General features: G+C 48.1%; 1 protein-coding gene across 2 annotated transcripts in view; it reads left to right on the top strand.

The window, feature by feature from the left end:
• The window catches only part of MYO3B (myosin IIIB), a 309,308-nt gene that overhangs the window by 36,300 nt on the left and 248,057 nt on the right, over positions 1 to 24,951 (top strand). For both annotated transcript variants that reach the window (XM_081847505.1, XM_081847504.1), the window contains 4 exons: positions 8,660 to 8,843; positions 10,996 to 11,130; positions 23,906 to 24,010; positions 24,297 to 24,396. In XM_081847505.1, the coding sequence (XP_081703631.1) occupies positions 8,697 to 8,843; positions 10,996 to 11,130; positions 23,906 to 24,010; positions 24,297 to 24,396 (487 nt within the window). In that variant the 5' untranslated portion in view covers positions 8,660 to 8,696. The remainder of the gene's footprint in view (positions 1 to 8,659; positions 8,844 to 10,995; positions 11,131 to 23,905; positions 24,011 to 24,296; positions 24,397 to 24,951) is intronic.

Below are 24,951 nucleotides of genomic sequence, written 5' to 3'. Positions count from 1 at the left end.
ACTTCACTGAAGGGCAAATATTAGTATTTAAGTAGAAATTAAAAAAAAATCTTGCAAAGAAGTGCAACAATTTAAATGGCTAGTGTGAAGTAGGAACTCCGTCAAAGAAAAGAAAGGCGGTATCTAACCTCTGCTTGTTTGTTTTGTTATCATTCTCTGAGTTTCTCTGTGACAATCTGTTATAAACATCTGCAAAGCTTGAAAGTCTTGTTGTGGCCTCATGCACTTGACAGAGCAAGGAAAATCATGGATTTACAGAAGCTGTCCCAGTTTCTGATTTGATTCCAGAATGTCCCACTTTTCCTTAGGAAGTCCCTATTTTCATTGGAGAAATTTTGGAGGGTCTGGTTATTGTGACTCCCAAACCAAGGAGATAAGTAATTCTACAACCTTTAGAAGACACCTGAAGGCAGCAGTTTATAGGGATGCTTTTTAATGTTTAATTAAAGGTAAAGGTACCCCTGCCCGTACGGGCCAGTCGTGTCCGACTCTAGGGTTGTGCGCTCATCTCACTCTATAGGCCGGGAGCCAGCGCTGTCCGAAGACACTTCCGGGTCACGTGGCCAGCGTGACGAAGCTGCTCTGGTGAGCCAGCACCAGAGCAGCACACGGAAACGCCGTTTACCTTCCCGCTAGAAAGCAGTACCTATTTATCTACTTGCACTTAGGGGTGCTTTCGAACTGCTAGGTGGGCAGGAGCTATGACCGAAAGACGGGAGCTCATCCCACCGCGGGGATTCGAACCGCCGATCATACGATCGGCAAGTCCTAGGCACTGAGGTTTTACCCACAGCGCCACCCGCATCCCCAATGTTTAATTATTTATATATATATATTGGAAACTGCCCAGAGTGGCTGGGCAACCCAGTCAGATGGACGGGGTATAAATAATAATAATAATAATAATAATAATAATAATAATAATAATAATGTTGTTGAATAGGATGTCCTTATTTTCATGGGAGAAATGTTGGAGAGTAAGAATTAAGCCCAAGTTCATGTAATGGCATTTGTGCATTATGTATTCATCCTTTTTACAAAGCCTTCTTCCTCCCCCACTTGGTTGTCCTCCTGTCCATCCCCTTCCTGCTGTGATAATTTAGGCCATATGTTCTCCTTAAATAAATAAAACTTTTTTAAAAAAATTGATTTTTAATGTCAAGTAGCGAAACGTAGCCATACATGGAAAACAGAGCTTAGTAGTTGTACCGAAAAGAAAGAAAAATAGTGGCTGGTTGTAGTTTTACACGTTCCAAGAAAGGCAATCAAATGGAAGTGTCTCTCCATAAGGTTCTGTGAGTCGATGGAGGGTGAAAAGCATGTTCGATTGTCTTAACGAAGCTAATAAAAGGATGCCATGTTGTATAGAAGGTGTGAGTCTTCCCTCCTCCGCAATCAATATTGCTTTTGTGAGATGGTTAATTTGTCCATAAGCACAATGACAATCACTACTGGCAAGCACAATGACAATCACTAATCTAACTGCATTTAATAAATGGAGAATGTTCTTGATCTGAGGAGTAAAATAAGATGGTAGGGCCAGTTTGGGGTCTGCTTGTAGCAATTGTCCTATCATTTCATACGCTCCAACATTTCTCTGGTGAAAATAGGGAAGTCCCGTTCCATAATGATAATTTTCCTATTTATACACATCTCACTGGGTTGCCCCAGCCACTCTGGGCATCTTCCAACATATATAAAAACAAAACATTAAACATTTAAAAAACACAAAACCTTCCCTATACTGTACAGTACTGTTCAGACGGCTCAGGGGTTGGATAATTCCATGCCCTCCAACATTTCAGCAATGAAAAGAGGGACATCCTAAGGAAAAGTGGGACATTCTGGGATCAAATAGCAAACTGGGATGACTTCTCCAAATCGCGGACGGCCCCGGAAAATAGAGACACTTGGAGGATGTATCATGTGATTGTTTGAAAAACGTGTTCCCCAAAGGGGGTGATTTTGGGGCAAAACCACCACATGTACCCAAAGAGCCAGGTAAATTGCATACCACCCAATCCCAGATGCACAGAAGCTGGCCCAGCTTCTGTTTGAAATCCTGGGTGTCCAGCCTCTGCCTCCATCCGCCTCCTCGGCCTTCGCTGCAGCCTTCGCTGCTGCTGTACATTGGAAGTGGGCACACCGATTGAAAGCACACTTCCAGAAGCAGGTACACCAATTCTAGCAGCTGCGCGAGCCAAGGAGGCCTGGAAACGCTGGCTGAGAAGGGCTGCTTGTGCTGTTGTGCCGAGGAGAGCTGCCTGGTCTCTTCTTCTTCCCCCTCCTCCTCCTCTAGCAGCTGCCTTAAAGTGGCACATCACCCCACAAATCACTGGTCCATTCCCCTTGATCCTTCTTCTGCCCGCCTGTCTCCTCTGCCCAATCTTCAAGCTCCTCCCCATCCCTGACGCTTGTTTACACTCTTAGCCTATGATTACCAGATTTTTTTCAATGAATCCAGGGACATTTTTAATTATTTAGTTTTAAGCTGAGTAGCAACAGGGAGTCAGTAGTGGGGATGGTGAGGCAAAAGACCCTGGGCCCAAGCACACATGCATATTGTACAAAGGTGCAAAGCCCTTCTTTCGCACCCTGTGAAACATAAATGCACAGCGTTTTTATTATTATTATTATTATTATTATTATTATTATTAATTTATTATTTATACCCCTCCCATCTGGCTTGGTTTCCCCAGCCACTCTGGGTGGCTTCCAACAAAGTATTAAAATACAGTAGTCTGTTCAACATTAAAAGCTTCCCTAAACAGGGCAGCCTTCAGATGTCTTCTAAAAGTCTGGTAGTTGTTCTTTTCTTTGACATCTGGTGGGAGGGCGTTCCACAGGGCGGGTGCCACTGCTGAGAAGGCCCTCTGCCTTGTTCCCTGCAACCTCACTTCTTTCAGTGAGGGAACTGCCAGAAGGCCCTCGGAGCTGGAACTCAGTGTCCAGGCTGAATGATGGGGGTGGAGACGCTCCTTCAGGTATACTGTTGAACATTTAATGCAACAGTTGGAGTGGACTTTCTCAGAAGAAAGGCTAAGACAGGGTTACCAGACATCCCTGGTTCCCGGGGACAGTCCCCAGATTTGCAAATCTGTCCTCGGGAAACATGGCAGCAGCAGCCTCAGCAGCCCAGAGCCAGCCTGTTAGTGCAGTTGGCTCTGGCTGGCTTCAGGAGCCGTTCGCTGCTCACTGCTTGCTGCCATGGAGCCCGCCATTTTTCCTGCACCACGGCAGTGAGCAGCTCCTGAAGCCAGCCAGAGCCAACTGCGCTAACAGGATGGCTCCTTCTGGGCAACGGCCGCCTGCCCGTGACTCCCGAGCCTTCCCTGATCTGTCAAAACAAAGGGGGAAGGAGATCGAGGAAGGCTTGGTGGTTACTGTTAAGTTGTGGGTTGACATAGCAGACGACACAGCGATTTCTCCAAAGCAGCTCTTTATTTTGTAAGCTGGAAAAGAACTGACTAGCAAACAGCTCAGCCGGCCTGCTTTTATAGGCAGCCGGCTGTCAACATTGTAGCAACAACAACCCAGAGTTTCCCGCCTAAAATAACTGACGTGGACCTGAGTGAAAACTATCTACAGACCTGAGTGAAAACTATCTACAGTATACCCCTGCTGGCCCAGGATGAAACTTCACTACATAACAGTTACGGGCGGGTGTGGCGCCGTTGCCCAGTTTTTTAAAAATGGCCTCAGTCCAGTATACCTGAAGGAGCGTCTCCACCCCCATTGTTCTGCCTGGACACTGAGGTCCAGCGCCAAGGTCCTTCTGGCAGTTCCCTCGCTGCGAGAAGCCAAGTTGGGAGCCGCCCAGAGTGACTGGGGAAACCAAGCCAGGTGGGTGGGGTATAAATAATAAATTGTTTGTTTGTTTTGTACATTTTCCTTCTACGTGGATTTCCAGACTGCCTCTGCCTATAGGCTCATGGAAAGTGACAGCGGTCCAAGTATCTGGCCTGTTTGCGGGCATGAACATGGAAGCACTGCAATCTCGCCAAACACTCCTCTCTCTTTAGCAATTTTATTCTATTTGAGGCATTGAAAGGCCGCAGCCGATTATCCCACAAAGACAACTTCAGCCTTCTCTCTTCCATGTGGTGGTGAAAGCCGATGTGCCAGAGCTAATTGCGCATGCAGACGCTCTCAGCACCATGTGGAGATGTGCATATGGAACAATAAAACAATATTTTCTGCTTTGCTGCACAAGTGTATCTGCTGCAAGTGCTAGGATTGCCTCCACCACCCATTTCAGAGTCCCAGAAATGCGTAGCGTTTTACATCACGACTCCTCAATAAAATACGGCTCTGGAGCCGAGCCTAGAACTAATTTCGGGGCCGATCTGTCCAGAAGGCTTATGTTACTGAGGACTGGATAATGATTCTCCACTGAAAGGCAGCTACTGTTGCTGAAAACAGTAAAGATATTTACAGTTTCAGAGGGCTTGTGCTGGAAATAACACCATCGGTCAGGAAGAGCTAGCGTGGCTCTATTATCCTTGCTCACTGGTCTGACACATCCTGTCCTCTTATGTGTTGAATGAGCAGTGGGGAGTGGGGAGAGAAGAGGGCCTTTGAATTCCCTGGAAACTGTTTATGCAATGCTGACGCAATCTTGCTGTTGATTGTTTTACTGGCTAATTTGTTTACATTTGGCATTGCCAATTCCGACGCACGTTTTGCTTTGCGGTCATTGCCTTACATTTTGGTGGAAGTTCTTATTGGCAAATTGTTCAGGGTTGACTTATGCCAACCTTTACTAACCTGATGTGCCTTGTTATAAGAAAAAACTGCTCCCTTTCCTTTATGGGGTATTCGGCCCTTATATAGTCCTTAAGTGGGTTCCCTATCGATAGGAGAAAACAGTGGCGTAGCGTGGGTTGTCAGCACCCGGGGCAAGGCAAGTAATTTGCGCCCCCTAACCCGTGGATTTGCCCTAACCCCAGATGTTGCACCCGGTGCGGCCGGCCCCCCCTGCACCCCCCATGCTACGCCACTGGGAGAAAATAACAGAGGCCACCAGAATATATTGAGAAGCAAAGCAGCTAGAAAGTGTTATGTACTAAAGTTTTCACCCTGGACCAGCAGGGGGATACTGTAGATAGTTCAGGTCCACATATGCAAATAAGGGATTGAAAGTGACGTTCAGTGATTGGATAGTTACAGAAAGTGGTTACTGTTGCGTTGTAGTGGAGCTCTATATAAGCGGGCTGGCTGAACCCTTCAGTTCAGTTCTGTTCTGGCCTGTGAATAAACAAGAGCTGTTTGAAGAATCGCTGTGTCGTCTGATATGTTCACCCACAACTTAACAGTAAGCCTGGTCTTTATTCAAAGAACTGTTGCAACAGGGTCCCCACTCACCACGCGCAGGAGGGAGAACAATCCCGAACAATGGTGCTACAGTGGTACCTTGGTTCTCAAATATAATCCGTTCCGGAAGTCCGTTCCAAAACCAAAGTGTTCCAAAACCAAGGCGCGGTTTCCCGTAGAAAGTAACGCAAAATGGATTAATCTGTTCCAGACTTTTAAAAAGCAACCCTTAAAACAGCAATTTAACATGGATTTTGCTATCTAACGAGCCCATTGATCCATAAAATGAAAGCAATAAACAATGTATTGCAGTCACACACAATCAATCAATCAATCAGTAGCTGAACTGGGTTCCACACAGTCACAAAAAAGGAGCCGCAAAAACAAAAATGCAAAATAAATAGCAAAAACAGACAGACCTCAGCGTAACTCTCCAAACGGAAGCGTGGCACTCAAAACAGAAGCGTAACCTCAAAACGGAGCACATTCGACTTCCAAAAAAAGTTCGCAAACCGGACTACTTACTTCTGGGTTTGCAGTGTTTGGGTTCCAAGTTGTTTGAGTACCAAGGCGTCTGAGAACCAAGGTTCCACTGTAATTTTGATTCTGATAATTGTGTCTGAATCTTACCAGTTAACATTCTTCGTAAGTATAATGATGTAGAGGCTTGCAGTACTTTATTTGTTTTCTGGCTGCACTATTCATTTTATAGATGATCCTCTATTGTCAAGTTAATGTTTACGATTATTAAGAGTCAGAGATTGACTTGAAGTTCTTCCTCCCTTTGCCTGCAGCGCGACTTCAGCACTGAGGGTGCATCTATGCAATAATGAATGATACCTGTGCCCTCATCTTTCTTAGACAGGGAACCGGCTATCTATATAACTGAAGTTAAAATGTGTTCTGGCTTGTATTCTCAACTTTTGCAAAACTGTCGCACCAGGCCTGGGTTAATTTGTATCGGCAGATAAAAGGTTTTTAGAGCACAAGGACAGATGTTGCAAATCTGGGGTTGTTGTTTCCTTCTAAGCATCTTTTTTAAAAATGGAAGAGCAAAAATCCTTTGTGGAAATTAGAAGAGTTATCTCCTGTTCATCTTGTATCAGGAAGCTATTGAAATATACTCGAAGTTGAGAGTGGATTTCATGCTTTTAATTCAGCTCATAGTGGTGAGGAGGAATGGAAGTTCCCCCAGAATGTCTGCTTTATATACATTATTTACACAATGGGCCCCACGTGATTGGCTAATTCCGGGATTCTCCTGTAGGCCAAATCAGGTTGCGGATTCACTTCCACCTGGAGCTGGATTGGGTGGCTCCTGTGGACCAATCAGACTGCTGCATTCTGGAGTCTATTGTTCTAGGACCAATCAGACTGCTGCATTCTGAATCCTATTGTTCTAGGGCCAATCAGACTGCTGCATTTTGGATCCTATTCAACTCAGTACATAACAGCTATAGATTTTGGAGCTTTAAAAAAGTAAAAGGGGGTGGGGAAGAACCAGCTTGCTTGTATCATCAGGCCTAAAGCCTGTGGAGGTCAGCTGAAGGGCTATTTCCATACTAAGAGAAGCATTGCCATCCTGCAATCAAATTGTGGTTTTATCCTGTTCTGAAGCGCATTTTATTATGAGGGGTGTATGTTTTTTTTATACCCACAGCATGTGTCCATATGCAGAATAGACACTTGAGGAGGAGACTGCTACTTCCAGTGCTGGTTATAAAAATAATGAGAAGCTGGATTTTATTTGTGTAAATATTTGGTTCCTTTCAAGCTGATAATAATAATAATATAATAATAATTTATTATTTATACCCCGCCCATCGGGTTGGGTTTCCCCAGCCACTCTGGGCGGCTTCCAACAGAACACTAAAATACAATAACCTATTAAGCTTTAGAAGCTTCCCTAAAGAGGGCTGCCTTCAGATGTCTTCTAAAGGTTTGGTAGTTGTTTTTCCCTTTGACATCTGGTGGGAGGGTGTTCCACAGGGCGGGTGCCACTACCGAGAAGGCCCTCTGCCTGTTTCCCTGTAACTTGGCTTCTTGCAGTGAGGGAACTGCCAGAAGGGGAGTTAATGTTCAACTCTGATGGTTTTGAGATGCTGATATTTGCAGACCCTCCAAGTGTCCCTATTTTCCAGAGATGTCCCTGATTTAGAGAAGCCGTCCAGGTTTCTGATTTGATCCCAGACTGTCCAACTTTCCCTTAGGATGTCTCTGTTTTCTTTGGAGAAATGTTGGAGGGTATGGAATTAAGCAACCCCTGAGCCGTCTGAAGGCAATCCTGTATAGGGAAGTTTCTAAAAAAAGTTTTATGTATGTTGGAAGCTGCCCAGAGTGGCTGGGGCAACCCAGTAAGATGTGTGGGGTATAAATAGGAAAATTTTCTTATAACGCATCCATATATCCAAGAAGAGAGTTGCATGCAATAAAATGCAGTATGACAAAATTGGTGGAGGATTTTGATGGCGCAGGAGACCTTCAGTGGTCAAGCTGCAGGAACACAAGGTTGTGAAACATAGCTGTCAACCGTCCCTTATTTGGCAGGAAAGTCACTTATCCCAGCACCGTGTCCCACTGCTGTCCCTTATTGATGATGTCCCTTAAATTTCCCGGGTTTCAAAGGAAGCAGCTCCTCTCCTTCCCTCCCTCCCTGCCAGCCAGGGAGGAGGGAGGCTCCAACTGTGTTGCTTGGATGCGTTGCTCACCCAATAAGGAGTCTATGAACGACTGGGGAGGGGTGGAGCCTGCATGCCTTGTGCCAATCAAATCGGCTGCATTGCCTGGGGACTCGCCTTTGCTCAGCACTTCCCAGCGGAGAGGTGATGGTGGTTTTCCTTGCTGCATCCCTTTTGCCGGGTTGCTGCGCTGTGGGAACCACTGCTTGAGGCTTCATTTGGCTGCTGGCTGGGCTTTCTGCCTTTGGCTTGGAGGGGCTCAGAAGTTGAGCATACCTGTGCTTGGAAAATCCCTTATTTTGGCTGCTGATCCCTTATTTTCGAGGCTGCTGGGCCCTTATTTTCAAATCTGTAAGTTGACAGCTATGTTGTGGAAGAGAGTATGTTCTTCCAAGTAAAGAACTTAAATCTGTGTTGGGAAATGAATGGGCTGGATAGTGAGATGTTGCTTGCAATAAAATCCCAAATTAGAAGTTATAAAGGCTTCTAAATGTCAATGGCTGCAGGGATTGGAGCTGAAGCCTAGATGTCGCCACAATTTAGCTTCCAGACTTGGCAACCCCCCTTTAATTAACATAGTTTTCCTCATGGCAGCCTCTGAGGCAAGGAGAGTTGCTAATGTGAAGCTAACCCAGTAATATTTTGCTTTAACCATTTCTTTTCCACAGGAAGCCACTCTATGGATTGTTTCAGTATAATCAGAATATGATTGGGCTGGAATCGTTACCCGATCCCTCAGATACCTGGGAAATTATTGAGACCATTGGAAAGGGAACGTATGGGAAAGTCTATAAAGTTACTCATAAGAAGGATGGCAGTTTGGCAGCAGTGAAGATTCTGGATCCTATCAGTGTAAGTAAAGAGGAAAGTTAACAATTTGATTTCCCTTTCCCCCTCCAAACAGATCCAAGGCCCCCTGGACAAACAGATGTGATGCCCATACTCAGTAATTAGAGGAAATGCAAGTATTTGTGGGTAATTGTTCAGGTGTACAAAAATCACATTATGACAGAAAGTAAGGGAGGTAGTACAGGGACGCGGGTGGCGCTGTGGGTTAAACCACAGAGCCTAGGACTTGCCGATTAGAAGGTCGGCGGTTTGAATCCCCGCGACGGGTGGAGCTCCCGTTGCTCGGTCCCTGCTCCTCCCAACCTAGCAGTTCGAAAGCACGTCATAGGGCGAGTAGATAAATAGGTACCGCTCTGGCGGGAAGGTAAACGGAGTTTCCTGGTTCGCCAGAAGCGGCTTAGTCATGCTGTCCACATGACCTGGAAGCTGTACGCCGGCTCCCTCGGCCAATAAAGCGAGATGAGCGCCCCAACCGCAGAGTCGTCTGTGACTGGACTAAACGGTCAGGGGTCCCTTTACCTTTTTTAAGGGAGATAGCTGTTCCAACGTTGCATTTAATCCCACCTGAACTCAAGCGCTTTTGTTTGTGTGCAAAGGTTGGACTTCTGTCCATGCTGGGATCTCGCACTTTGTTTGGTACTGAAAACTAAACTGGATTCGCAAATTGCATGTGCCTCTGCAATTGCAAGGCTTAAGAAGTCAACTCTGAAGATAGGTGGTGTTCTCACGTTTCAACATATTGCAGCAAAGGACCCATAATCTTTCTCAATGCACCACAAGTGTCTAGGTTTGGTACCGTTTGCACTCATCTTCGCTTTCAGGCCGAGGGAGCTGGCGTTTGTCCACAGACAGCTTTCCAGGTCATGTGGCCAGCATCACTAAACCGCTTCTGGCACAACGGAATTCCGTGATGGAAGCCAGAGCGCACAGAAACGCTGTTTACCTTCCCACCACAGTGGTACCTATTTATCTACTTGCACTGGTGTGCTTTTGAACTGCTGGGTTGGCAGGAGCTGGGACAGAGCAATGGGAACTCACCCCGTCACAGGGATTCGAACCGCCGACCTTCTGATCGGCAAGCCCAGGAGGCTTAGTGGTTTAGACCATAGCGCCACCTGCGTGGCAGAGTTTATGGGAATAAGAGCCCAATCTGAAAAATCAGAAGAAAGTTTCATTGCATTCCATGAATTTATTACCTAACAGGTCTTCTTAAGTATGTAGGCAGGCAGAACAATCGTATTTTACCTTAATAGGTCAGTGAGGAGATTTGCTGGCAATGCAACCATTACACGCTGCTAAGAGCAGGCCACGAGGGAGGGGCGTCTTTCCATTTACCTTCCCATTGACTGCAGCGGGAGGTTATTAACCATGGGTCCCTTCCCGGGGTGTGTTGGCATCTCAGTGTCTGCACCCATTGCCCCCGACACACAGCCTCCCCCTTACACTGCTAGCACAATATCCCTGGAAGATGAGCTATTACTGGAACAAGCTTCCCATTGGAGGGCTAGGGGATTTCCATTGGCCAAAGAATTGCCCCACTGACATACTCCCCATATCCAGTAGCAGAGCTTCCCAAGGCCCCTCAGCCTACCTCTCCTGGTATGTCCCACAGAGGACCTTACGGTCTTAAAAACATCTTGGAGATCCTGGGCCACAGGGAGGTTAGGCTGGCCTCAACCAGAGCCAGGGCTTTTTCAGCTGTGGCCCCAATCTGGTGGAATGCTTTGTCACAAGAGACTAGGGCCCTGCGGGACTTGACATCTTTCCGCAGGGCCTGCAAGATGGAGCACAGTCTGACCCCCTCTCTCCTTCTGTAATCTTCATAGAACTCTAGCCCAATGGTTGCCATTAATTTGATTCTGAACTGATTTTAGAATGTATTTCAATTAATTGATTGTGATTTTATGTAAACTGTGTGATTTTTACTGTTGTTAGCTGCTCTGAGCCCGGCCTTGGCTGGGGAGAGTGGGATATAAATTATTATTATTATTATTATTATTATTATTATTATTACCCCTTTAATATTTCTAATGCTGCCCCAAAGCGATGTTTATGTGACTGTTGTTCAGTCTCTAGATGTGTTATGTCATGTAACCCATCCCCAACAAAGCTGTTATGTTTGTAAAGTGCCCGTCTCTGTGTGCCTCCAATTTAGGATGTGGATGAAGAAATTGAAGCAGAATACAACATCTTGCAATTCCTTCCAAATCACCCCAACGTTGTTAAATTCTATGGAATGTTTTACAAAGCAGATCAATATGTGGGCGGACAGCTGTGGCTTGTTCTTGAGGTAAGATATTTTGTGAGACTAAATCTTAATTAAAAGAGATTTTTTATGAGCTAACTGCTTCTTCCAAAAATGTAGAAGCAGAAATACTGGCTGACCATTATTCTCTGAAGAATTCTGTCTCTTTCTGCTCGTGGTTATTAATCGGAGGGTTCCTTTGGGAAGGAAATACAGTGCCAGATGTCCCCTCTACTTAGCATTTACACTGTACATTTACAAATGCATATTTGCTTCTGCATATGCCTGAACTGAAGTGGGCCACTTCAGAGAGAATCTGGCTTCATCCAAATTTAGGTGGATGGCAAGATTTGGGACTGATTTGGAGGCGCGAGGGAATCAGTCAGCATATTTGTGAAAATATATACTTCTCTCAACCTCTCCAAATGAAGAAAACCCCTGTGAGGGAGGAGTGAGAGAGGAAGGGGTACAGTTTTGTGATGGACAAATATAGCTTTTAACCACAGGGAAAGGCTCTCTGATCCCAGCAGTGGCGTAGCGTGGGTTGTCAGCACCCGGGGCAAGGCAAGTAATTTGCACCCCCTAACCCGTGGATTTGCGCCCCCTAACCCTAACCCCCAGATGTTGCGCCCGGTGCGGCCGGCCCCCCCTGCACCCCCCACGCTACACCACTGGATCCCAGTACTTTGGGGAGGGGCACTGAAGGAATCTATTCAAGCAAAGCAACCTCTATTGTGTACTCCATTTTCACACATGTCAAGGAAGTTTTTTACTTACATGGCAGCAATAATGTCCTCTGGCTGCCTGTCCCTGGAGTGCAGATCCAGTAGGGCCCCCCCCAAAAAAAAAAACCCACCCCAACACCTACTGTTTTACTAGCTTTGAACACAACGAAGGACTCCCTTATGTCTTTCGTACTGGTTGTAACATTGATCTGAAATGGTTGAGAGGCATGTTCTCCACTGAAAATTCAAAACAGAACTTCATTGTGCAATTTCTAATGCCCAGGTTTTGGAAGCAACTATTTGTCTCATGTGTGGGCTATGAAGTTATTGGGTGAGAATTTGAAGGAGGACACAGTTTGAAGGACGCCACTGAACCACAACAACTGCCTTTCCTAAACTCTAAGCTCATTCCATTCTAAGCTTATTAGCTTTCCTAAGCTCATTCCATTCTTTCAATTGATCCGACCGGCAGTTAAATCATACAGCATCATGTTTCTTGGGATGTCATCCTCTCAAGACATACTGGGTGTTGGTTCCTGATCAGGTTGTAGCCTTATAGGGAAGAAGCATGCAAAAGCAAAGGAAGGTTTGGGTGGCGAGAGTCGTTGAAAGGAGTACCACCTGTGGGTGCCACCTACAGTGTTCTCCAGACCCCTCTCATTTTGCTTTGCAATAAGTCTCACCCCAAGCTAGACTGCAGACTCAGGGTAGCTGAAAAATCCATTTTGGGGTGGAGGAGGCTTCCAAGAGGGAAGCTCTCAGTGTGCCAAACCATAATCAGTGAAGATGATTTCCTAGTTTCCGTTATAGGGCCCAGACAGCATTGGAAAAATAGGGCTGAGAAGAGAGGGTTTGGTTGACGCGTTCTCCTAGCTGAAATGGCCACTCCAAGCTCCAATTAGACCCGAGTATGATTTTGTTCACGAGACAGGTAGTAGCTTAGAAGAGTGATTTCCATCAAGAGTGGACAGGTTCAGACTCTCCAAGTGTCTCTCTTTTGCAGGGACATTCCTGATTTAGAGAAGCCATCCCGGTTTCTGATTTGATCCCGGAATGTCCCACTTTTCCTGTTTTCATCGGAGAAATGTTGGCGGGTATGCAGGCTTCAGGCCTGTCGGATCTACTTTGTGGGTTGTCGTTGTTTTACTGGAACCCACAAATCTTCTGAACAGAGCCACGTGGCAAAAGAATTTATGAACAGGGGGCTTTGGGTCATGTTTGGGGATTAGGGATTTGATTTCTTTTCAGCACCAGAATTGAACTGAGCTCAGAGCACTTTCAGGCAGATGCCCACTCTTGCGTAAGTGTCCTGCAGCCCAATTCGAGTGGGGAAAGTTGATTTGCTGTTATTGTTAAACAACTGGGATTCAGGAACCATTTCCTGTCTATTACAAGGCAACCAGAGATCTGCCAGTAGATCCCTGAGCTACCACTTGCCCACCCCCGATTTCAAACAGGAAAGCAGGTTTAAGCAGAAAGGGTCAAAACGTGCCCTCCCCCAGGGACTGATTTCCTGACTGTATTGCTGCTTTGCTTTTTGATAAAATTCCAAACCCTGCAGGAGCCCCTGTTGATGCATCTACTGAATCACATCCAGTTTGCCCTTCAGAATAATTCACACCCCCTCTGGATTGCAGTCATCAAACTGCAGGCGGGGAGAAAGTTAGCAAAATGTTAGCATTATTGACCCAACTGAAACACCCTGCACTTCAGGATTTGCATACCAATTTTGTCTCTGTTGTGCTGCAATTGCTATTTATAACACTTGAATTCAATGAAAGAAACTTCATACAAAAGGGCTCAAATGCTTTTGTTGCTGTTTCTTTGATGAAATCATATATTCTTTGTGATGTGGTTAACTTCTGGGGGTGAAAATGTAATTAAAAGTTCTTATTTCCCCTCTGGGCATCTTCGTTCTGCCAGGCTTATACTCTGTGAGCAATACCTTTCTCACTCAGAGCTCCTTTGAACACTTGGACCCGTCATGACTAAAGTGTTATTATTACCTCAATGTGAGGGGAGGAAAAAGGAACTCCTGCAGCCCTGTTCACTTATTTACAAAAGCGAGCACCACACACACACACACACACACACACACCAACCCCTCGCCTCCCCCTGGCCTCATGCACCAACTTTCTCAACCTCCCTCAACATGGCTACATCCAGATATTTCGGATTTCAGGTCTCATGATCCGAAGTCACTGCAAACCCTCCAAGTGTCCCTATTTTCCAGGGATGTCCCTGATTTAGAGAAGTCATCCCAGTTTCTGATTTGATCCCCTTTTCCTTAGGATGTCCCTATTTTCATTGGAGAAATGTTGTGGGGTATGGAGTTATCCAACCCTCAAGCTGTCTGAAGGCAATCCTGCATAGGGAGGTTTGTTTAATGTTTAATGCTTTATTGTGTTTTTATAGATGTTGGAAGCTGCCCAGAGTGGGTGGGGCAACCCAGTAAGATGTGTGGGGTATAAATAGGAAAATCATCATTCTAGAATGGGATCTCCTTGTTTTCAATGGAGAAATGTCGGAGGGTATGTCATTGGCCATGGTGGTTGGTGCTGATGGGTCCCCAGCTGTTATTGGACTACATCTCCCATCATTCCCAGATACCAGTGTGATGGCTTGTGAATGCTCTTCGCAAGAAGCACCTCCGCTCACTCAGAGATACTTATATACAGTCTTTATTTTACATATGTACAGGCAGCGCATTACAATCATGCATCTGAATCCTCCGGTTCAGATTCTGGGAGTGGCTTATGCCAGCTTCTTCTCCAACAGAAAAAGTGAGGAAGTTTCAGGTGATGCCTCTCCCCCCCTCCCCCTCTTTAACTCTCTCCTTTCCCTGGCAGACGGAACAGGCATTGTTTCACTGTGCCAGAACTTCCTGTGCGGTGCTGAGGCTATGGTTCAACACCTGAGCGCCTCCTGGCTTTCCCCTCTTTCCTCAGTCGCCACTTCCTGCCCACCTCCCTCTGCCTGTTCCTGCTCCTCCTCTGCATTCTCTGGCAGTACCATGACAACCAGGACCAGTGTTCAGGGATGGTGGGAACTGTAGTTCAAAAACAGCTGCTGTCCCAAGTTTGGGAAACCTTGATCTAGAGGGCCTTAGGTTGAGGAAGGCCACTTTGTACTGTGAGGCTACAAGCTTTTTTCTAACCCCAGTATGATGCACCAAAACAGAAGCAAAGAAACATCCACAACTGTACCTCTCATGTCATACTATATGTTCCTAGGCCACTCAGGTTGAGAGCCAGTGTGGTGTAGTGGTTAAGAGCGGTAGACTCGTAATCTGGTGAACGGGGTTCGCTTCCCCGCTCCTCCACATGCAGCTGCTGGGTGACCTTGGGCCAGTCACACTTCTCTGAAGTCTCTCAGCCTCACTCACCTCACAGAGTGTTTGTTGTGGGGGAGGAAGGGAAAGGAGAATGTTAGCCATTTTGAGACTCCTTCAGGTAGTAATAAAGCGGGATATCAAATCCAAACTCTTCTTGTTCTTCTTGAGCTCACACCTCATCTTAATAGGGTTGTTATGGATCTAAACAGCAAACATACGGTGGTTAGAGCTGCTTCGAGGAGATATACTGGTCTGTCTAGAACTATGTGGTTTTATAGCTGAGATATTCTACTGGTGAATGCCATAGAAAAAAGACACCAGAGTGAAAGCAAAATAGCTACTGGAGAGACATGAGTGATGAACTAATGATGTGGGCAAAAATCCATTTAGAAAGGTTTTAATTTTACTTTTTCTCTCGCCGTTTTAGTGTGTGGAAAACTATAGATGGGGGAAATGTTTGCAAGAAGCTGTGCTTTTCTGGATTCTGAATGTTTCATCTCAGTTGTTGGCAGAATGCACCATCAAGCCCGAGTATAGAGATATATCTGCCATCTATTTTATATTGCCTGCCAGCAGGAGTGTTGATGGAGTGAAGGTTTGAAATGACTGTAATTTGTGGCCTCCCAGTTATCAAGTCCATCAATCTTGTCCCTTAAACACACACACACACACACACACACCCTCCTGGATTTTCCTTGACACAAAAAGCAGTTTTAGAAAAGATACGTTAGTATAAAAGTATACCACTTCTGACACACACACACACACACACACACACACACACAATATTTTAAAACAGATGAATCCCATTAAAAACAACAATACTTAATTCAGTTTAGGTAACTTTGGGCAAGGACCAAAGCTCAGTGGTAGAGAACGTGATGTGTTGTGTGGAGGAGGTCTCATGTTTGGTCCCCCACCTCTCCAAGTGTCACAGAAGCATGCCGGTCAGTAATCACAGAGTTCAAAGTTGGAGTTAACTCCTTATTAGCAAAATAAAAACAAACCCACACCCATGATCTCCACAGACTTGGTTCAACGTCTGGCCTAATGAGCAGCTCATTCTTGGTGGTCCTATTCCATGAAAAGCAGTTGCCGAGACTGAAAGTCCTCATCTCCACACAGCTGTCCCATTCCCCTCCTCTCCAGGGCTTTCCCCCAAGCAACCGGAGGCTGCGCCCGTGTGCAGTCTTTCCCTGCTCCACACTTTTCATGCCTCTTCTGGTTCTGGGAGACCAAGAGGGAGGGAAACTTGTTGCAGTAGGAGGAAGAGACACCCGTGACTCTTCACCAGCCCGACTCTTCTCTGCTTCTTGGCCTCCCTCTCTCCACTCACCTTCAGCTTCTGCCTCTGATTCTGACCTGCCACAGACTCTTCCCTGCTCACTAAACCCTATTACATCTTCAGCTTCTGACACCTCGTACTCCCAGTCTTCTCTCGCTTCACCACTACTCCCTGTTTTATTCAAGTCTTCTTCCCTTGGAGGTTCTCCAGCTGGTTCCTCCCACTATTCCTCTGCGTCCAACCCGTCCATGAAACCAGGAAAAGAAAGACAGGAAGACCCTCTGCTTGAGACCCTGGAGAGCTGTCGAAACTGAGCTAGAGCAGGCATAGGCAAACTCGGCCCTCCATATGTTTTGGGACTACAACTCCCATGATCCCTAACAGGACCAGTGGTCAGGGATGATGGGAATTGTAGTCCCAAAACATCTGGAGGGCCGAGTTTGCATATGCCTGAGCTAGAGGGACAAATAGTCTAACCTAGTATAATGCGGCTTCCAGTTCTCTTATGTTTTTAGAGTCCTAATTTTTCCACCTATTTTGCCAGGCCTAAGGGCAAATCAGATCCTATGGGCCTTTTACATTAACAACAACAGTATCAAAGTTAGATGACTTCGAAATGTCACTTGAAGCAGGAACCTATCAATTATAAGCCATCCTAGTCCCTAACATGGATGTTGGAACCCAATGGTTTAAGGGAACCTTAGGGTCTCATTCTGATCCTCAGTGCATTGAACCTTTAAAGTGAATGGAAGGAAGGCAATGAAGAAGGAATAGTTTGGTCGGCAGAGTGTGAGACTCTTAATCTCGAGGTCATAGGTTATAGCCCCACGTTGGGCAAAAGATTCTTGCATTGCAGGGGTTTGGACTGAAGTGTAGGTGGCTTCCCACGAGGCAAGACACAGTGATAACAGAACTAACAGAACTGGACAACAGGGGCAAACAAGTGCTTTTATACGTTTCTGAAGGCCTGGGGTACTCCCACTCTCAACGTGATTGGCTGTCTAAACTTCCAAGCTGTGAATCACGACTCGGGGTTTAAGGGCCAATGGCAGAGGCCCAAATCCTGAAATGTTCTGCAATTGGATATCATGTATCGAATCAGAACACAGGGGCTCAGAATCCTTAGTCCAGACTCAAGCAAAAACAGACCATTGAATACATAACAACCCATGTGGTCCCTTCCAACTCTACAATTCTATGATTTTGCAGTGGGATTTGCTTCCCTCCTGAGGAGAAGGCTTTATGTCTAGGGGAGCTGCATTTATCCATGGAGGCACTGTACTCATTAATAACCTTGTGATGATGACAAAGCCTTTGACCCATGAGATGTATATTTTAGGACCCACCCCACTCTCTTAATTCTAATGTTTTTAAACTGTTTTTAATACTGTGTTTTTAAAATGGCCATAACCCACCCTGGGACCTCATGGTGAAGAGCAGGAAAGAAATTAAACCAGTAAATAACAGGTCACGAGCATCCTTGATTTCATCTATGTGAAGCAATTCTCTGTGCAGGCATTTGGAAAAGCTGCCACATGTTTCCCATTCCTGAGAATGGGAAGCCAATGAAGTTCACAGGCTTCTGGATTGTGGCTTCTGTTTGGAAACGGAAGTGTTGTGGGAATCAAGAGGGCCTAGTTCCATGAGCTTACAGCCCAGCGTCGAATCTCTTGTGGCATTTTTTCATCTCCGCCAAGCTAAGCAGTTGGCTCCTTACCTCTCTCGCCCTGACCTAGCCACTGTGATCCACGCAACGGTCACCTCCAGACTGGATTATTGTAACTCGCTCTACGTGGGGCTGCCCTTGAGACTGACCCAGAAACTCCAGCAGGTGCAGAATGCCACGGCAAGACTCCTTATGGGGTCCTCGCTGCGAGATCACATTCACCCGGTGCTGTACCCGCTGCACTGGCTCCTGGTGGAGTACAGGATCAGGTTTGTTATGTAGTGAAGTTTCACCCTGGGCCAGCAGGGGGTTACTGTATATAGTTTTCACTCAGGTCCACGTCAGTTATTTTAGGTGGGAAACTCTGGGCTGTTGTTGCTACAATGTTGACAGCCGGCTGCCTATAAAAGCAGGCCGGCTGAGCTGTTTGCAGTCAGTTCTATTCCAGCTTACGAAATAAAGAGCTACTTGGAGAAATCGCTGTGTCGTCTGCTATGTCAACCCACAACTTAACACTGGCGATGAAGGTGGGATCGATGGACATCAGAGCACAGCCAGATGCGGCCAGCCTCTGAACTGAGCTGAATCACAGAGCGAAATCACTGAGCGAAATCACTGGACAGAACCAATTCAGAGCTGACTGTTTTGGCTAAGAGCACTGTGTTCCATCCATCGCCCTTCACGCCGGCATCGGAATCATGGCTTCACTTGTGCCTCTACCACCGTTTGCGCCAGCCTCTGAATCATGGGACTCCTACCTCGCTCGGTTCGACTGCTACCTCCAAGCCAACGAGCTTTCAGCAGTATCAAAGGATCGGAAGCGGGGCCTATTCCTCAGCCTCTGTGGGCCTGAGGTGTTTGAGACGGCCCGAGCATTGGTTGCGCCTGAAGCAGTCCAGGCAACACCATGGGACACGATCCAAGAGAAGCTCCGCAACCACTACGCACCAAAGCCGTCCAAGATTGCTGCCCGCCATGCGTTCTACCACCGGAACCAGGCAGAGGGGGAGTCAATCAACAACTACACCACCGCCCTGCGACAGGCTGCAATGCACTGTGAGTTCCGAGACTTAGATGATGCCCTGATGGATCGAATCGTCTGCGGGGTCTGGGACATCCATCTGCAACGGCGTCTCCTCGCCAAGCCAGACCTCACGCTACAGAAAGCCATTGAGGAGGCTGTGGCCTCAGAAGCTGCTGAACGCTCCACCCAGGAGATCCGCAAGTCCAGCAGCCCGCGTCTTGCTAGGGAGCCAGTTCCGGTGCATCATGAAGAGGCCAGCAGTGATGAGGCATCCTCCAGTGACGACGATGACGTGCACCAGACAAAGCGGGAGCGCAGGAAGTTCCAACAGAAGTCCAAGGGCCAACCGGAATGTGCCGGCTGCGGAGGCAACCATTCCCGTGCCAAGTGTCGATTCAGAGACGCCATCTGTAGGAAGTGTTCCAGAAGGGGCCACATCGCTAAGGTCTGCCGATCGGCTCCGTCTGACACACCCCCTTCATCGACTCGCAAGTCCAAGTCTTCACTCCAGTCTGCCAAGGAAAGTTGTTTCGCTCTCACCAACTGCCGCTGCCCATCTGGAACCACGATTGGCCAAACCGACTCACCTACGCGACGCAAGCTGAACGGTGCTCATTGAAGGAGTTCCATGTGACATGGAGATCGACACCGAGTCTGCCCTGTCCATCGTGTCATGGAGCACCATCAAAAGACTGGTACCCAGAGTGTCCAAAAGGCAACTCGACTCTCACCGCGTACACCTGAGAGACTACCAGGGAAACGACATTCCCGTGGTAGGCGTTGGCCGGTTCCGGATTGCCTTCAAGGGTTTTTCGGGCCTGCTCCGGTTGGTGGTGGTCGAAGGTCAGCGGCCAAGCCTCCTAGGGCTAGACTGGTTTGATGCCCTCGGCCTGGAAGTCACCGGCATCAACTGCATCTCTAACGCAGAGACTGAGGGTCTGGTCAAAGACTTTGCCGAGGTTTTCGATGGCACCTTGGGGCAATATACAGGTACGCCCATCTCCTTTAGCCTTGATCCACAAGTCGCCCCCATCAAGCTAAAGCCACGCCAGGTTCCCTTTGCTCTCAAGGCTAAGGTGGACGAACAACTGGACAAACTGATCGCCCAAGGAGTTTTGGAGCCGGTTGACCACACCAAGTGGGAAACCCCCATCGTCACGCCTGTCAAGCCAGATGGGTCGGTGAGAATCTGCGCTGACTACAAGTACACGATCAACAAGGCACTTCAGCAGCACGCTTATCCGGTTCCTGTTGTCCAACACCTGCTGCATTCCCTGGGTGAGGGTAAGGTCTTCGCTAAGCTGGACCTTGCCCAAGCCTATCAACAACTGCCCGTCGATGATGCCACTGCTGAAGCCCAGACGATCGTCACCCACCGGGGGGCATTCCGTTGCCGCCGGTTGCAGTTCGGGGTGAGTGTGGCTCCTGGCATCTTCCAAAGCCTTATGTAGCGTCTCCTGCAAGGGCTTCCGGGCGTGGTACCATATTTTGATGACGTCTTGGTGTCTGCAGACTCACACCAGCAGCTGTTTGAGCGCCTCCGTGCCTTGCTGACCAGGTTCCAAGAGGCTGGGCTCAAGGTAAAGAGGGAAAAGTGCCAGATCGCTGTTCCACAGGTAGAGTTCCTGGGCTATCTTATCGATGCCTCTGGCCTTCACCCGACCATGCTATCCAAGATCCGCGCTATCCAGCAGGCCCCCACCCCAAAGAACAAGACGGAGTTGCAGGCGTTCCTGGGGCTGCTGAACTTTTATAACATGTTCCTGCCCCACAAAGCCACAGTGGCTGAGCCTCTTCACCGACTCCTTAGCACAAAAACGCCTTGGGCCTGGGGTCATCGGGAGACGGCGGCCTTCAACGCGGTCAAGGCTCTCCTTTCATCAGACAGTGTGCTGGTACAGTACAGTGAATCCAGGCCGCTGGTCCTTGCCTGCGACGCCTCACCTTTTGGCATCGGTGCTGTCCTTAGTCACCCTTTTCCAGACGGAAGAGAAGCACCGCTCGCCTACTTTTCCAGGACACTATCTCCGACGGAACGGAATTACAGCCAGCTCGACAAGGAGGCACTGGCACTTGTGGCTGGAGTGAAGAGGTTCCATGAATACCTCTATGGCAGGACTTTTGACCTCATCACTGACCACAAGCCACTCCTGGGCCTCCTCGCCGGTGATCGTCCAACTCCACCGGTCCTCTCGCCACGCATGCTGCGATGGACTGTTTTCCTGGCTGCCTACCACTACCGGCTCATCCATCGCCCGGGGAAATCGATGGGCCATGCCGACGCCCTCAGCCGTTGCCCTCTTCCAGCATTTGTGGAAGACCCGGCTCCAGCTTCATCGCTCCTTCTGATTGAGGATCTTCCGGCAGCGCCTGTATCGGCTGCCACTGTGGCCTCCGCGTCTGCCCAGGATCGCACCATCAGCCGGGTGCTCAACTGGGTGTGGAGGGGGTGGGCACAAGGGCCTTTTGCATCAGAGTTCCAGCCCTTCGCAACCAGACAACATGAACTCTCAGCTCATCGCGGCTGTCTGCTGTGGGGAGACCGCGTCGTGATTCCCCAGGGACTCCGTCAGCGCGTCCTGGAGGCTCTGCACGTTGGCCACCCGGGAATTGTCAAAATGAAGGCGTTGGCTCGGTGTTACGTCTGGTGGCCTAATATGGATGATGCCATCACTGCCTGGGTGTCCGCCTGTCAAGCGTGCCAAGAGTCGAGGCCTGCACCACCGGCAGCTAAGGGACACACCTGGGAGACGCCAAAGACACCCTGGTCGAGGGTGCACATTGATCTGGCTGGCCCCTTTCACGGCCGGACCTTTATGGTAGTGGTGGACGCCTATTCCAAATGGCTGGAGGTCGCCCTGATGCCCTCCACCACTACCGAAGCTGTCATCCGGGTGCTGCGAGGCCTGTTTGCAACGCATGGGTGTCCTGATGTCCTTGTCTCTGACAACGGACCGCAGTTCACGTCAGGCACGTTTGAGCGGTATCTTTTGGGACTGGGCATCCGCCATGCCCTAACAGACCCTTTCATCCATCCAGCAACGGGCAAGCGGAAAGAATGGTGCGCTCGGCAAAAGAGGCACTGGCGCGCCTGGACCGGGGAGACTGGCATGAGCGGGTCGCCGAATACTTGTTCGTGCAACACATCACCCCTCATGCGGCCACAGGGCGGAGTCCTGCTGAACTGCTTATGGGCCGCCGCCTCAGGTCACCACTCGACCGGCTACACCCGGACTTTGCCGTGGCTGAACCCCCAGGCTGTGCCAACGCGCCACGGTCATTTGTCCCAGGAAACCAGGTCTTTGCCCAGAACTATGTGGGGGACATTCCTTGGGTGCCAGCCACAGTAGTGGGAGTCACTGGACCTCGCTCGTACCAGGTGGCACTCGAAGACGGACGCTTGTGGCGACGGCACATAGACCAGCTTAGGCGCAGGGTTGGGGACTTGGACACTACCGTGGTGCCCCCAACTGCGCTTGCGGCTCAAGAAGAGACACGTACAGATGGCGAGGCCCCACCTACACCTCCCTCGCAAACTGCCAGCGTGGAGCCGAACCAAGCCGCTTCAGAGGGTCTGCCAGACTTACCACAGACTCAGACCACTCCACTTGCGGAGGCTCCACCCACAGCAGCGGATCCAGGGGAGTTGGTTCCAACGCCACCTAGGGTTGCACCACAGCCTCAGCAAGAACTGTGTGGCCCTCCGGACTTGGCTACCAGTCCCCGGCGGTCTGGCAGAGTTTCCAAGCGCCCAACTTATTTAAAGGACTATGTTGTTGGACATGTATCACTGTTGGTCTAAGTATGGGAAATGTAACCGATATGCTTTTGTGCCTAATTGAACCATTACGTGTAGTGCTGTATATAAGGAAACCATTACGATTGTAACTAACGCCTTATCTCGGTGGGGAGGGGTGTTATGTAGTGAAGTTTCACCCTGGGCCAGCAGGGGGATACTGTATATAGTTTTCACTCAGGTCCACGTCAGTTATTTTAGGCGGGAAACTCTGGGCTGTTGTTGCTACAATGTTGACAGCCGGCTGCCTATAAAAGCAGGCCGGCTGAGCTGTTTGCAGTCAGTTCTATTCCAGCTTACGAAATAAAGAGCTACTTGGAGAAATCGCTGTGTCGTCTGCTATGTCAACCCACAACTTAACAAGGTTTAAGGTGCTGGTTTTAACCTTTAAAGCCCTATACGGCCTAGGACCCTCGTACCTACGGGACCACCTCTCCTGGTATGTCCCACAGAAGAACTTACAATCTTCAAACAAAAACATCTTGGAGGTCCCAGGCCACAGAGAAGTTAGGCTGGCCTCAACCAGAGCCAGGGCTTTTTCGGCTGTGGCTCCGATCTGGTGGAACGCTCTGCCAAAAGAGACTAGGGCCCTGCGGGACTTGACATCTTTCCGCAGGGCCTGCAAGACAGAGCTGTTCCACAAGGCCTTGACAGGGCACAGGGCACAGCCTGACTCCCTCCTTTGGCAATCTTCACAGAACTCTAGCCCAATGGTTGCCACCAGTTTGATTTGAATTAATTTTATAATGAAATGATTTTAGAATGTTGTATTATTTTATTGTTGTTAGCCGCCCTGAGCCCGGCTTCGGCTGGGGAGGGCGGGATATAAATAAAAAATTATTTATTATTATTATTATTATTATTATTATTATTATTATTTGTATATATTGTTACTTGATCCATGAAAGCAGAGATCTGCAAGCTAAACAGGTCTGTTGAGTGACTAACAGGAGGTCTTGCTCTGCTTCTCTTCCGCCCCCCTTTTTGCAGCTGTGCAACGGAGGTTCTGTCACAGACCTTGTCAAAGGCTTGCTGAAGTGTGGCCAGCAGTTGGATGAAGCTATAATCTCGTACATCTTATACGGCGCTCTCCTGGTAAGGATGTTCATTAAGCTTCTAATGACAGCAGAGGGTGCAATTTACCCAACTGATGACATTTTCTATTTATAAATGATGGCGTGGCTGACAGTAAAACACGGATTTTGTTATAGCAGCAGCGGGGGGGGGGGGGGTCTGTTTGCAGGATGTGATCCATCTAACAGTGTGCATGCAGATTGTTTTGATTGCCCTCCCTAAAATTTGGGAAATTACATTTCAAAATGGGAGTTAGCATCTTCTCTCTCTCCCCTCCCCTCCTCCTCCTTTTTTTTTTTGGCACCAGGGTCTTCAGCACTTACACAACAACCGGATCATTCACCGTGACGTCAAGGGGAACAACATTCTCCTGACGACAGAAGGAGGAGTCAAGCTTGTTGACTTTGGTAATGAACAGCTTCTTTCTTTAGACCAGGGTGTTTGGGGTTTTTTGACTGCATGGGAAGGCAGAGAAGTCTCTTCACCTGAGTGTTCTTTCGGGGTGGAATCTTGAAATGAGAAGGCACAAAATGCACGAACATAGCAATGCTAAGGAAGGGGTCGTAGCTCAGAGGCAGCAGAGCTCACACTTTGCAGGCAACAGATGGGTAGCCGTGTTGGTCTGCCATAGTCAAAACAAAAATAAAAAAAATTCCTTCCAGTAGCACCTTAAAGACCAACTAAGTTAGTTCTAGGTATGAGCTTTCGTGTGCATGCACACTTCTTCAGATACACTGAAACAGAAGTCACCAGACCCTTCTATATAGTGAGAAGGTGGGGAGGGGTATTACTCAGAAGGGTGGTGGGAATGGGTGATTGGCAGATAGCTGTGATGAGCCTGTTGACGACTCTTAACGACTGCAATAGGTCTTACAGGAAAAAGCAAGCAAGAGTGCCCAGGTTTGATATCTGGAATCTCCCAGTAGGCCTCGTTTGAAATCCTGGAGCTGCACCCAAAGGTC

The sequence above is a fragment of the Podarcis erhardii genome (genome assembly GCF_964252035.2).
Source record: "Podarcis erhardii genome assembly, chromosome: 1".
Classification (NCBI taxonomy): Eukaryota; Metazoa; Chordata; class Lepidosauria; order Squamata; family Lacertidae; genus Podarcis; species Podarcis erhardii.
The sequence above is the reverse complement of the archived record's forward strand: the minus strand, read 5'-3'. Positions and strand labels throughout refer to the sequence as shown.